Source organism: Phoca vitulina, unplaced genomic scaffold, assembly GCF_004348235.1.
Source record: "Phoca vitulina isolate PV1807 unplaced genomic scaffold, GSC_HSeal_1.0 scaffold5, whole genome shotgun sequence".
Lineage (NCBI taxonomy): Eukaryota > Metazoa > Chordata > Mammalia > Carnivora > Phocidae > Phoca > Phoca vitulina.
Window position 1 is genome coordinate 36,763,009 of NW_022589708.1, and position 14,472 is coordinate 36,777,480.

The 14,472-nt window shown below is 34.8% G+C and overlaps 1 protein-coding gene across 1 annotated transcript; it reads right to left on the minus strand.

Annotated features, from left to right (window-relative positions):
* Positions 1 to 3,479: 3,479 nt before the first annotated feature.
* LOC116631301 (spermatid-associated protein-like) lies at positions 3,480 to 4,601 on the minus strand. The gene has a single exon (XM_032402476.1). It carries the CDS (start codon positions 4,413 to 4,415, stop codon positions 3,657 to 3,659), a length of 759 nt encoding a protein of 252 aa, XP_032258367.1. The 5' UTR covers positions 4,416 to 4,601; the 3' UTR covers positions 3,480 to 3,656.
* Between the last annotated feature and the right edge of the window lie 9,871 nt (positions 4,602 to 14,472).

The following is a 14,472-nucleotide window of genomic DNA, read 5'->3' on the forward strand; positions in this document are numbered from 1 at the left end:
AAAGAAAGAAAGAAAGAAAGAAAGAAAGAAAGAAAGAAAGAAAGAAAAAGAAAGAGCGAGCCAGCCTTAATTTGGAGTATACAAAGTTGAAGATACCAACGTGACATCATAAATGTCAAGTTGGAAAAAGATGTGTACAGTCCTCCCTTTGAGCCAATTATGAACAGTCTCTCTTAGCAGGCTTCAGTACCCATCAGTCCTTGAATATCTTGTCTCACTATTTTTAGATAATATAGCAATAGCTTTGGCTTATTCTTGTAGATCTTTGGTGGGGGCTGGGACTAAGTAGGGTACATTACAAGAACTACAGTGAAATGGAGACTAGTATTCCCTATAGGTAAATACCACTCTACACTGGCCGGATAATTAGGTCAGAATCAGTGTACTTGCCAATCATAAAGGTGTTGAGGTATTACAATGAGGATGGAGACTAAGGTGATACGGAGGAAATAGTTTTTGAAAATAAGATCCAAGGGGTGTCTGGGTGGCTCAGTTGGTTAAGCATCTGCCTTCAGCTCAGGTCATGATCCCAGGGTCCTGGGATTGAGCCCTCTGTCGGAGCTCCCTGCTCAGCAGAGAGCCTGCTTCTCCCTTTCCCCCTGCTCATCCTCTCTCTATCACTATCTCTCTGTCTGTCTTAATAATAATATAGATAAATAATAAATAAATAAAATCTTTAAAAATATAAATAAATAATAAATAAATAAAATCTTTAAAAAAAAAAAGATCCAAGGTGCTGAGCAGCACATTTCTGGACTAATCCTCTATATGCAGTTTGAAGTCATGAGGAGGTAAAAGCAGGAGGAGGGGGAGAGAAATATTGTGAGCCAGATGCCAAAGGTTTTAATGTCTGAATGAGACAACCAGGAAGTCTGAATATGAAGTATTACATAAGATAGAAGTGGTATCTCATATGTGCTTCATTGGAACAAATTCTTTTGTAGGATAAAAATTTTTGCAAATGGAGAAATGAGGAAACCTACACTAGCTCCATCTTTGCCTGGTGCCTAAAAGCTTTCACTTGAAAGGCATACTAAGCGAGCAGTATCATTGAGGTCTATCTAGGTTAAGAAGACAAAGGAACTTTCAGAAAAGAGGTAAAGATATTGGAGGTTTGTTAAAATGTTCAAGAGGGTGAGGAATGATGTGGAATTGGGATATACTAGAAGTTATATAGAGCATCATGGAGTATAAATCAAAGCAAAGAAGGATGGACTTGGGAGCCTAGAACTTGTGGCCTTAAATAAATGGACATTAGTATATGGGTTTAGACCTGAGGCTGTCTTAAAGTTATGCAATCTATTATCTCTAAGAGGATATTTAAAACATCCATGCAGCTGTTCTCTCCTGCAGTTAATGACTACTGGACTGGTGGAAGGGCAATCCCATTGGAAATATTAGGTATTCAGGTGACCATCCTTTCTGGAAGTCATGAGGAAAGATCTAGAAATGAACAAAGAGAGAAAGTTCATATACAATAAAGTTCCTTCATTGTGAGCATCAGAATGCCCCTATTTTTCATCCAAAAGTATTTCCTCTTTTTAACACACAATTTCCATGAAATTGATATCTAACAAGAAATATGAAAACTTTTTAATGTACATGTAAATGTATCCAACTAATTATATGGAAAAATACAGTTTTCAATATAGTATTTCATAAATATAGTAACTGGAAATTTTAGTAGAAACTTTTGATTAGTCTGTAAGGGTAAAATATCAGACATTATGTATGATAAGTGATATCAACATAAGTTGTTTTAACCCATTCCCTACTTATATAATTTTTCACTTGTAAGGTGGGCTGTAAAGATTAACAAAATTTCTTTGTAGCAGTGCCAATTTTCAGGTTAGCATTTGAATTCAAAGAGGAGATATTGAAATTCTGATCAGTATGTACTAAGCCTACAGTTTAACCCTAGTTGCTGCTGATTTAACTATGATGCAATAATGACAGCTTTCTCACTGAGAGGAGCCATTGGTAACTATACCCACGCCATGGACACTGCTCTTCTGACCTCGTCACCAAAGAGTAAAATAGTTTATTTCACCTAAATACTATGGCAGGGAATTTGTAGAGCAAGGACTCTTTTCTATGAACAATAAAATATCAAAATTAGTGTGTAGGCAATAAAGCCACATATTCATAAATCCCTAGAACACCAAGTTGGTCGTTCTCTTGCCTGCAGGCTTCTTCCATATCCTTTGAGGTAGAAACAATGATAAAGGCTTTGTGTTTCTTCTCTGTCCCAATCGGACTGCACATCTGTCAAGCATACATCTACAAATTTGCTTTTCAGTCTTCTCCAAGGCTGATTATTTTGTTTAAATGGTGATTATAAGTTCCAAGAAACAGTGGTCAGCAAACTGTTTTCAGGCAGGTAGTCTTTCTTAAGGAATGAAGTAATAGTGTTTTATCTTTTTTTATACTCTATGGAATCATTAAAATCCTTTTTTTTCACTTTTTGTACATAAGTGTAAATGTCTTGCTTAATAGAGTGCTAATTACAGGTATTCAATAAATGTATGTTGGTCTTTTGCTGATGTGGCAGCACCTAGGGAAGACAAAAAAGTGTTCTCTTCCTATAGTTTTCTTATTCTCCCATTCCCCCACACCAGACAAAAATCAGAAAGAGATATAAACTTCAGTTATATTCAATAGATCCCATTAAATATTTACCCTGAATTAAGTGCTCAAATTTGCAATGATGAAAAATAAGGTACCACACCAGCCTTCTATGTAGTCCATACTCTAGTGGCCTATAGCTACATATGTAATAAATCCATGAGTCCATGTGACTCAGTTTTTGCATAATTATTTTTAAAGAGCATTCAATTAGATCAATTATCAACATTAACACGTCTGAAGAATCCATTTCTACCTTCCCCAATTTACATTCATTATGAACTGCTCCACACATTCACATTCCAAACTCCGAAACCCCTGTTTAAGCTTGGAGACTCTTTCTCACTCCTTCCTTTCTTTCTTTAACACATTCATAAGGTAGAACAGCCTCCCTCCCAGCAAGCAAAAGGAGGACAATAACTGAAAGTAAAAATAAAGAGAAAGCGGGAAAGCTGGTTAACACTCAATTTCTGTATTATCCACTGTTTTTAAAATTCCTCATATTTGATTATCACCGAACTAAGCATAGAACTTTATCACCGAAATAAGCATAAAAGCACAGGATATTCTTCTACAATATATATATTTTTTTACAATACATATGAACAAAGTATACAAAACTTTATATTTCAATAAGATCAAGTTTTGAGACAAATATTTCCACTGTGCTGTTAATTTCTTACAATATTCATCCAATGTCTTTGAAAGTAAAGGGCAAAACCCCTTGTGCATTCAGTGTCATGCTTTGAGCAATACATCTTTGCAGATTATTCTAGAATAATATATACCTCCAAGAATAGTGTGAAATCTAAGTAAACCCAAAATAATCATTTCCTTTTTTTTTTTTTAACTTTTGAGAACTTTATTTAGTTTCCAGGACCAGATACTGAGTACTGTAAATTTCCAGGCTTTTGACTTCAATCCCAGCAACAGTATTTCACCTTCAAAAGTTTTAATGATTTTTACTGGAATGTCAATGGTCTTCACGGTTTGCTGGTTACGTTTTCAGGTCACATTTCTCCTGCTCTGTTTTATTTTTGTGCATTTTTCCAGCAAGTGTGTTTGTTGTCTTCTCCCTGAAGAATCTTATTCCACTCTTCAAGGACCTTTGCCTCTTCCAGAAGGGCTTTTTCCTCCTCTTGAAGAGCCCTATTTTCTTCTCTAAGAGCCTTGTTCTCTTCACGAAGGGCCTGTTCCTCCTTCCACAAAGCCTGTTCTTCCATCTCTAGTGCTATTCCTTCTTTCATCAGGGCTTGTTCCTGCATCTTGATTGCACTCTCCTGGTGTTGCAAGCCTTTTATCTCCTCATGGAGAGACCTTATTTCCTGAAGAGCTTTCACCTCATTCTGGAAGGCCTTCTCCTGTTCTCTGAGAGCCTTGATCTGAGCTTCCAGGGCTCGATTCTGTTGCCAATAAAACTTTCTTTCTGTGTTCAAAGCATTGATTTTTTCCCCTGCTGGTTTTTGGCTCTCCGAAATCACATTTTTAAACTTCCATAGGACCTCGTTTTGCTGTCTCAAGGATTGATTTATCTCCCGGATCAACTGGTTATCCATTCGGAAGGTTTTGTTTTCTTGTCGAAGAGCTTTATTTTCTCCCCAAAGGGACTTGTTTTCTTTTCTAAGAGCCTTGTTCTCATCCCTGGACAACTTATTGTCTCTCTGAAGATTTTTTTCCACCTCATGAGACTCATGTTTGAGCTTATTTTGATCTTGGGTGCAAGAGAAAAAAGAGGAAAACAAGTGCAATATTTTGTCTCTATTTATCCACTTTGATTGAGAGACAACCATTATTTCTTAGTGTTTTATCTGAGCAAAATATATATACTCCAAGTGTTCTGGGTTCTGCCAAAGGTGAACTAATGATATTTACAACAAAAAATGGTCCTAAATTTGTTGCAAATTTGTTCATATAGAATTGGTTGTTGTGTTGACTTGTACGGGTAATATAGCAGGGATCTAAACAAGGCTCAGTCAGACCCACTGCAGGAGAAAAACAGTCAAAACATGAAGACAATTCAGTAACTTACTATTAGATTGGTGTAAAAAAGTTTAAATCTCAACACATGTAAATTGCAAATTAATAATTCTAGGATACATACCGAATAATGATCAAGGTTAATGTATTGAATTGTTTGTGTTAAACTGAGTTAAGCTCTGAGTTAAAGTACTTCTACCAAGCTAATTAATCTTCCTCTATTCATTATTTATAATTATTCTACTGGTTATTGATGTGGAAAAATATCACATAATTATATAAACATTTCTGGCTTTGTAAGAATTAGAAAACATTTTTCAAAAAAGTTATACACCATAAATTTACCATATTTACTTAGATATTTAGTAGTGTTATCAGATATTTAAACAGACATTCATGCTTACATTTCTGTGGTCTCTGAATTCCCAGCAAGGCTGATTCCTTTTAATACTAGAAAACAACTAGGCAACATTTTATGTCATCTATAGTGATGTCATATAATGTTGACACTAATGAGATAATGGGTACTATATATATATAGTGTTTGGCTGTTTTTTTAGTGTGTATTTTAGGAAAAATGTAAATTAAAATGTAAGGTTAGATTTAATGCTTTTCTGTATTATTAAATGAAGATGTAGTTAGTCCTTGCTTTGATGTAAATTATTATAATTAACTTCAAACATTGAGTTTTGTTATTAGCAAAGTTATTTTATTTTATCCTGGAATTGACAAATATTAGGAAACACCATACAATCAAAGGTGAAAGTATTTTAAATGATTTTAAGATCACTGATGAATAATGTGCAGTAAATAAATTTATATGTTATACCAAGAAAATAGCACTAGCAACATTTTAGTTCTAGTAATCTTATCTAAGGTGAATTTTATATTATTCAACATATGTTCACTGCTAGAATATAAAGCAGAAGAGTATAATTTTTTAAATGTAAACTTTTGATTAAATATTAAAATGTATTTACATACATGTCATGTTTTAACTATTTATACTTATAAACGTATACTTGCTTTAAGGTATAAACTTGAAAATTGAATATATAATAGCACGTATTAGACAAAACCACTCACATCTGATTAAGATTTGCCAATTTATTCACTGTGCCAGATTTCTTAGTAGCTGCTTACATTATATCTGTTTAACAAGGTTGAAGAAAAGTAATTTTTTTCACACATTTCTAACTCTGTATTTAACTTAAAAATAGTAAAGCATAATAGCATGGAATGAAAGTTAATGTAAAATTAAGAAAATCCATGTGAAGGTTTTCAGTTTCTTTGTTTTTAACTTGATGAGAGTGAAATATCCCTTTGATCATCTCTATAATTGAATTGAGAAAGTATTTTATCTGATTATGTGCCAGCTTCTTCTTTATATTAGTGTTTCTGCTTTTTTGCTATCGCTACCATGGTAGCTAAAGATTCAGAAAGAGTTCCAAAAGACAAAGAACTCTGGACATTCTGTATTGGAATGAATAACTTTTGAGGTTTAAGGGCAAACTAGGAAAGAAGAAAAAAATCTCTGTAGCTTGATCTATTGGATAAATTGAATTCATAATTTAAAACTTGTCCTCAAATTAACTACAAACCCAGATGGTTTCATCAGTGAATTCTTCCAAATGTTTATGAAAGAAATACTATTAATATACCCATGAATCCTTACAGATGATAGAAAAAAATGAACAACTTTTTTTGTTTTGAGAACATATCACCTTACATAAAGATCCTACAAGGATATTACAAGAAAGAAAAACTGTAGCCTAAAGTATCTCATAAACACAGTTGCAAAAATTCTAAACAAAAGATAAGCACACCAAGTCCAATGATACATAAAATAAATTGTATATTATCACCAAATTGGGTTTAATTCATGAGTGTAAGATTCAGTTAACACTGAGTTCCTTATTGCTGCAAGAAAAAGTATGTAAGATTGGAGGAAAAAAAGGCTCTTGGACTTTGCATAAAATGTTGCAAACACTTATAATAAAATAAATTTAAATACAATTAAATTTAATTTAAATGTGACTTAGCAAACTTATTGGATGTAGGGTCAATCTAAAAATCAGCTTCATTTACATATATTTAACCAAGAAACAATTGGAAAATATATTTTGTAATTGTATATCACATCAGCAGGTAAAACAAAACTAGAAATAAATCAATGCAAGATCTCTAAATAGAAAAGTATAAAAATTATTGAGAGAAATTATGGAGATATAAATTAAAGGAAGAATAGACCACATTTTTGATTATAATATTCAATATTGGAAAGATGTTAAGTTTTCTCAAATTGGTTTATATGTTTAGTGGCTTCCCTGGAAAAAGAATCCCAGGAGTTTGTGCGGGTGTGCATGTGTAAATTGAAAAATTGGTTCTGATATTTTTACTGAAATACAAAGAGCCAGGAAAAGCCATGGCAATCTTGAAAACAGGATCAACTTTTTAAAAATCTATATAGTAAATTAAGCATAAAAATAGACACACAGGTCAATGGAATAGAACAGAAAACCCAGAAATAAACCACAGTTACATAGTCAATTAATCTTTGACAAAGAAGGAATGAATATACAATGGGAAAAAGATAGTCTCTTCAACAAATGGTGTTGGGAAAACTGGACAGCCACATGTAAAAAAATGAAACTGGGCCACTTTCTTTCAGCATACATAAAAAACTCAAAATGGATTCAGGACCTAAATATTTCAGAGACCTGAAACCACAAAAATCCTTGCAGAGAGCACAGGCAGTAATCTCTGACATCAGCAATAGCAACTTTTTTCTAGATATGTCTCCTGAGGCAAGGGAGATAAAAGCAGAAATAAACTGTTGTGACTACATCAAAATAAAAAGCTTCTGCACTGTGAAGGAAACAATCAACAAAACTAAAAGACAATCTATTGAATGGGAAAATATATTTGCAAATAACATATCCGATAAAAGATTAGTATCCAAAATATATAAAGAACTGGTACAACTCAATACCCAGAAACCAAATATTCCAGTTAAAAAATGGGCAGAAGACATGAACAAACATTTCTCCAAAGAAGACATACAGATGTCCAACAGACACATGAAGGGATGCTCAACATCCCTCATCATTGGGGAAATGCAAATCAAAACCACAAAGAGATATTACCTCATGCCTGTTAGAATGGCTAAAATCAAAAACATAAGAAACAACCAGTGTTGGCAAAACTGTGGAGAAAAAGGAACCCTAGCACTATTGTTGAGAATGCAAACTGATGCAGCCATTGTGGAAAAGAGTATGGAAGTTCCTCAAAAAATTAAAATTAGAACTACACTTTGATCCAGGCATTGCAATACTCAGTATTTACCCCCAGTAAAACACCAGCTCAAAAGGATACATGCACCCCTATGTTCACTGCAGCATTATTTACAATAGCTAAACTATGGAAGGGGCCCGAGTCCACTGAAAGATGAATGGATAAAGAACATGTGATACACACACACACACACGCATATACATATAATGGAATTTTATTCAGCTATAAAAAAGAATTAAATCTTGCCATTTACAGTGACATGGATAGAGCTAGAGAGTATAGTGCTAAGTGAAATTAGTCAGTTAGAGAAAGACAAATACCATATGATCTCACTCATATGTGGAATGTAAGAAACAAAACAAGTGAGCAAAGGGAAAGAAGAGAGAGAGAGAGAGAAAGAAATGGACTCTTAACTATAGAGAACAAACCGATGGTTACCAGAGGGGACGTGGGTCGGGAGATAAGGGAAATAGGGCATAGGGATTAAAGAGTACAGTTATGATGAAAAAATGATATTAAAAAAGCCATATAGTAAAACAAATTTTATAGTGTTAATTCAAGGAAAGATAAGTAAACCAATAGATCAGAATAGGAGCTTAGAAACAGACCCACATATTCATGAACATTTGCTCCATGGAACAAAACTGATGAATCTCACAAACAATAAAGTCAAGTAAAATAAATAGTATATACCACATGACTTCATTTAAATAAAAACCCATATCATGTAATAATATATGATATTATAAGTCAAAGTAGAAGTTACTTCAGAGAGTAGGAATGTGCTACTGTTGGGGTGATGGTAGTGTTCAATTTTTAGTTATAAGTGGGGATTCCATGAGTTTGTTCTTTTTTTGATAATTCATAGAGCAGCCCACATGATTTATAAACTTTTCTGCAGGTATGATTTACTAAAATAAAAATAATAATGTAAAAAGGCAATAGGAGAAAGAATTCATGTGCAGATTGATCTATCTTTGAATTTGATTATTTTTATAGAAGTCTACCACTTAATAGCGATGTCATCTTGGACAACTTATTGAATTTTTCTCTCTCCCATTTCATCAACTGTCTAGTGAGGAATATCTAATCATTTTCTTATGCAGATACAATGAATTAAAATACATGTAAAGAACTTAGAATTTTGCCTGGCCCATAATAAGTGTGAGTCACCATCATCATCATCATCATTTTGTTTTTAATTTACTTATAGTGAAAGAACTTTCTAGAATGTCTTTACATCTGTATCAAATAACATTGATTGTTTTTCTAGTACCTTGATTCACAAAATTTACTGTGTTTCAAAAATTTCACAAAATTCTTGGTCAAATTAATGTGTCCATTCTTGGCAAATACATTATTTCAGGTCTCTTCAGATAAATCATAAATTTCAAGGTGGTCTGGCCTTTGGTGTGATTTAAATAAATAGGAGAAAGAGAGGCAAAGAAAATGACTTTTTAGCTGTTTATTAATAATGAAGATACAGACTCAATTAAAGGAAAACAAATGCCATGTTTAGTAAAAACATCATTTTAGAAAGGTTCTAAACTTTCGAACTTTTTCTAAACATCTGTTTATCTATTTGTAGTTGAATTATCTGGTTTCAGACTTTTAATTTATTTTAACCTGTAGACTAGTGCCATGTTTTATTTATTTATTTTTAAAAATTTTATTTGTTTATTTGACAGAGAGAGAGACAGCGAGAGAGGGAACACAAGCAAGGGGAGTGGGAGAGGAAGAAGCTTCCCACTGAGCAGGGAGCCCCATGCGGGGCTTGATCCCAGGACCTTGGGATCATGACCTGAGCCGAAGGCAGATGCTTAATGACTGAGCCACCCAGGCGCCCCAAGTGCCATGTTTTAAATAGTAGTGTAACAATGTTCATATATTTGCAGACTGTGGGGTAAATCAGAATATAGTAGAGTTTCAAAATCATGTCCTCAGGAAGCTTCCCTTAACTGGTCAGGAATCTTTCTGCATCATTCTATAATTCATATGATTTATTTTCTGTGTTTTTGCAGTTGAAGGCTTAGCACATTTGATTGCATAAAAATATTTGAACTATTGCAGTCTAGCCCTGGCTCTGTCACTTTCCAGTTCTAAGAGCTGACTGTAAGTTGTCTCTGCTCTAAAAATCAACCTAAATGATTCTTATCTAAAGTAAACTCAGGCCATCTGAAGATGAACAGCCTCAGGAATATTCAGCACCACAAGCCCTGAGACACTTAAGGAGATAAGGATGAAGTTTAAAATCTCTTAAATGTTCTTAAATCTTAAATTTTGTGTTGCACAAGTGATTTGAGCTCCCAAGACTGGGAAACTAGCACAAAGAAAACAAAGAACAAGCAGGAATGAAGCATGATAAACATTGGGGTTTTGTGGAACTGTTCCCCCAGTTAGCATTGTTATAGTCTGAATTGTGTTCCCTCCAAATTCATGTTGAAGTCCTAACCCCCAGTACTTCAGAATGTGAATATATTTGGGGATAAGGCTGTAAAGAGGCAATTAAGTTAAAATGAGGTCATTGTGTGGGTCCTAGTCCAACATGACCATGTCTTTACAAGAAAAGGACATTTGGATATAAGAAAGGCAGAGAAGAAAGAAAAAAGACTACCATGTCCAAGCCTCAGAAGAAACGAACACCTTAATCTTGAACTTCTAGCCTCCAGAACTGTGGGAAAATAGGTTTCTGTTGTTTAAGCCACCCGGTCAGTGGTACTTTGTTATGGCAGCCTTAGCAAACTAAGAAAAGCATCTTTCTATCCTTCTTCTCTGCTTAGGTTTTAAAAAAAAAAAAAAAAAAAAAATTGGAAGACATCAACTGCCAACTGAATGATTTTGGCCCTCCTATGTTACCATTTTGCACAGTTTTCTAATTTCTGTTCCCTCTTTGAGTCCCTGGCTTCTGACACCCAGTTCTTTATTCATTTTGGTCTCTAGCTAGGAGCCCAGTATTTACACTGCCTTGTGAGTGAGCATTTTCAGTCATGCACCACAATGGCTCTTTATTCTGTTGCCTCTTATGGAACTGTTTACAGTTAACAAATCTGCCTCCTAGGGAGGTTTCTTTCTTATGTGAAGTTAACCAATTTAGAACCAACTTGAGTTTCTGTGGTTCTTTGCACTGGTTAGACGACTCAGAGGGCGCCTGGGTGGCTCAGTTGGTTAAGCGATTGCCTTCGGCTCAGGTCATGATCCTGGAGTCCCGAGATCGAGTCCCACATCCGGCTCCCTGCTCAGCAGGGAGTCTTCTCCCTCTGACCCTCCTCCCTCTCATGCTCTCTGTCTCTCATTCTCAATCTCTCAAATAAATAAATAAAAAATCTAAAAAAAAAAAAAAAAGAAGACTCAGGGTATGCCCTGTTCCTAGTTTCCTTCTTGACTGGGAATATTAAAAAAAGATTTGGGGCTGCTAATCTAGCCCAACCCATATGGTCTTTGCATTTACATTTTAAAGCTAGAACCTCCCTAGTGCTGTGAAGTACACACAAACTTTAGCTGGCACATGATATAAAATTAGCAAATATTCTATAAATCAGATTTTAAAATATTTATAAAGATGTAAGATTCTCAGAAAAAAAAAAAAAAAGATGTAAGATTCTCTTGCTTCATCTTTGCCTACTTAGGAAATGGTGAACTTGTGAAGTAAGCAATAAAAATATGCATGCCGAAGCCACCTGAACTAACTACACATAGGTTGTTAGCTAGATCACAAGCAATCTAGCCTTTGCAGAGGGTAGCCATGAAGTCTCCATGTCTTTTGCTTGCTAAACCCCAGCAACCAGCCTTTACTTATTAGACCCCAATCATGAGGTTCTGCTTGCTGTTAAGCCCCAGGAGGTCTGTCTTGCAGAGCACTGAAGCGCCCCAGGTGGTACCCTCTAAGCTTTCTCTGAGGTCCAAGCTACTTTGCCAAGCTTATAGATATCTAGCACTTATTCTGAAGTCTAGGCATCTTTTCTTAAGGTGATGCCTTTACCCAAGTCCCTGTAGTCACCATAGAACTGGCTTGAGCATCCTACACAGACCTCAGAAATGAAAAAAAAACAAAAAACAAAAAACAAAAAACCTCAGCTATAAAAATATCACTTGGATAAACATAAGTCTCTTCCAGGTTTAAAATACCTTGCCCACAAAGTAAAATCTAAGGCCTAATGCCATATATCCTGTACAAATGGGTAGCCTTAATCACTTTCTTAAATTTCTTTTTTTGTTTTATGTTTTAGAAGGTCTAAAGAGTGTATTAGAGTTTAAGGTCTCTGAAATTAACTGCTCAAAACTGCAGATATCCCAAGGAGGGATGGAGCCTTGTAAAGCATAAACTTTTCAGGAAATCATTTAATGGTAGGTACCTCCTGGGGTGCCTGGGTGGTTCAGATGGTTAAGCATCTGCCTTCGGCTCGGGTCATGATCTCGGGGTCCTGGGGTCGAGCCCCGCATCGGGCTCCCTGCCCAGTGGAGAGTCTGCTTCTCCCTCTCCCTCTGCTTGTGCTCTCTCTGTCTGTCTCCCTCTCTCTCAAAATGAATAAATAAAATCTTTAAAAAAAATAGTAGGTAGCTCCTGTCGGTAGGAAAACTTATACAAATTTGAGTTAATCAGCCCACCTACCCAAGGCAGAATGAGTAAAGCGGTGTCGAGGGATCCCAAAGTACACTAATTGAGAACCTTCCAATGGATATGAAGAGAAATGTTCCTTCTCACCCCCAAGAAGTAACAAGTGAACAGAGAACTACCATTGGGGAAAACTGTTGATGGGAGGGCATGCAGGAACAGGTATGAGAGTCTTCAGTTCTGTAGGAATAGGGGATTAAGGATAAATAATGCAACCCTAAGAAGTTTAGGGCAGTAGCCAGAAAATCAGGAAACTAGAAATAAGATTTAAAATTGCCAGACCAGACAACGACAGCCTTTCATTTTGTTGTATCTGTTTGAAAAGGTCAACATTGACTTTGATTGTGGAGATCAGTTAGGATATGTTCCAATTTAAATATCACTTTCAACCCTAAAATTCCATTATTGCCTTAAAAAAATGACAATCAATGCCAATAACAACCAAAGACAACTGTTTAATTTTAACTTGCATTCAAAGAACATTTCCTGAAGTTACGGAAACAAAATACAATCACCACAATGGTTTGTTTGACAGGTGGGGATACTCACCACTATACTAACGAGGACACAATGGTTTGTTTGAGTTAAGCAACTATCTAATTTCTTTATAGAAGATTACCTTTCTTCCTTAAAACACTGTGAGGCTGCCAAATCTACTCCTGTTGTAGTGAAGAGCTTCATGCTATTTGGCTTCTGGGCTCCATCTGCGTTTGTCTGCATCTGCTTTCATCCTCCTCAAACTCTTCTCAAAAGGAGCACAGAGAATCTGCAATTCATGTCAGGGCACCCCACCAGATTAGAAGCTGCCAAATATCAACATCAGGTTTTGTGAGAAAAATTAAGTTACTTAAGCCTCCTCTCTAGCACAGCAATAATGTTGGATGAAAGGTTATGCAGTTTGAATCTCTATTTCTACCCTGCTGGGAAAAGATAATTTGGAAGTGAAAATGTGAGGTTATGATGTGATTTGGACATTTTATGGTGACCTGACCTTTTCAACTGCTATTCTTACTGTGTCTGGTTATCATGTTAGTGAATTTTTTTTTTCCTGTTTTTCTGCAGTTGTCACACTACAGCATGGAAGGTAGACTATGAATAGCTGCACATATTAGATTTTTAAAAGGTTTTGTGGTTCTCTGCACATCTTCAATAATTCTTTATTCTGAGCAGCAAAAGTGCTGATTATGCATGCATTTTCATTCTGGTTATTTTCTTCCCAATAAATGATTTTGGGCTGATTTATGATAGCAAAATTTAAAATTTGAGAATGAAAGCAGTAAGAAACCCCAAGGGCCAGATATTGAATGGGACATTTGATTAATATTTTCAATATTAATTTTGCTCATCAGTAAATGGTAATAATGATAGCATATCCTCAGGTTTACTTTGAGGTTTAAACAAATTAATATATGTAAAAAGTTAATAATAGCTAGTGATGAATAAAATTAGTTGCAATTATAATATTAATTATATTAATGCATATTTTGAATTCCAAATGAAAATTAAAAACTGTTAGTAACAACAGCAGTAGTATTTTAAATGTTTGTAATAAATGTTAGGAACAAAATGAAAATTCTAAATTTAAATATCTATCTATCTGTAAAATCTAAAAACAAAATACTTCTATTACTTTCTCAAAGTCACTTGGTTACTATGAAAAAGCAGAACCCCAGAATTGGGCTACAAATATGTGACTGTTCTATGTTATGAATTTTCACAGATCAAATAGATATCAGAATCTTAGAAGTCTCGGGTAAACTTCTTCAGACTGCACTTCGTGGAGCATGATTTTTGGCTTCTTGAATACTAGATATAATTTGCTGATCCCTCCAAAAATACTTGATCATTGTATATTTGAGTATACACATGATTTTTATAAGATGTCCCAGAAAAGAGGACTGATTAAGATATAATAAAATTAGAGTAGATGTACAGACATGCTGTAAACCAAGCGGCCTACTTGC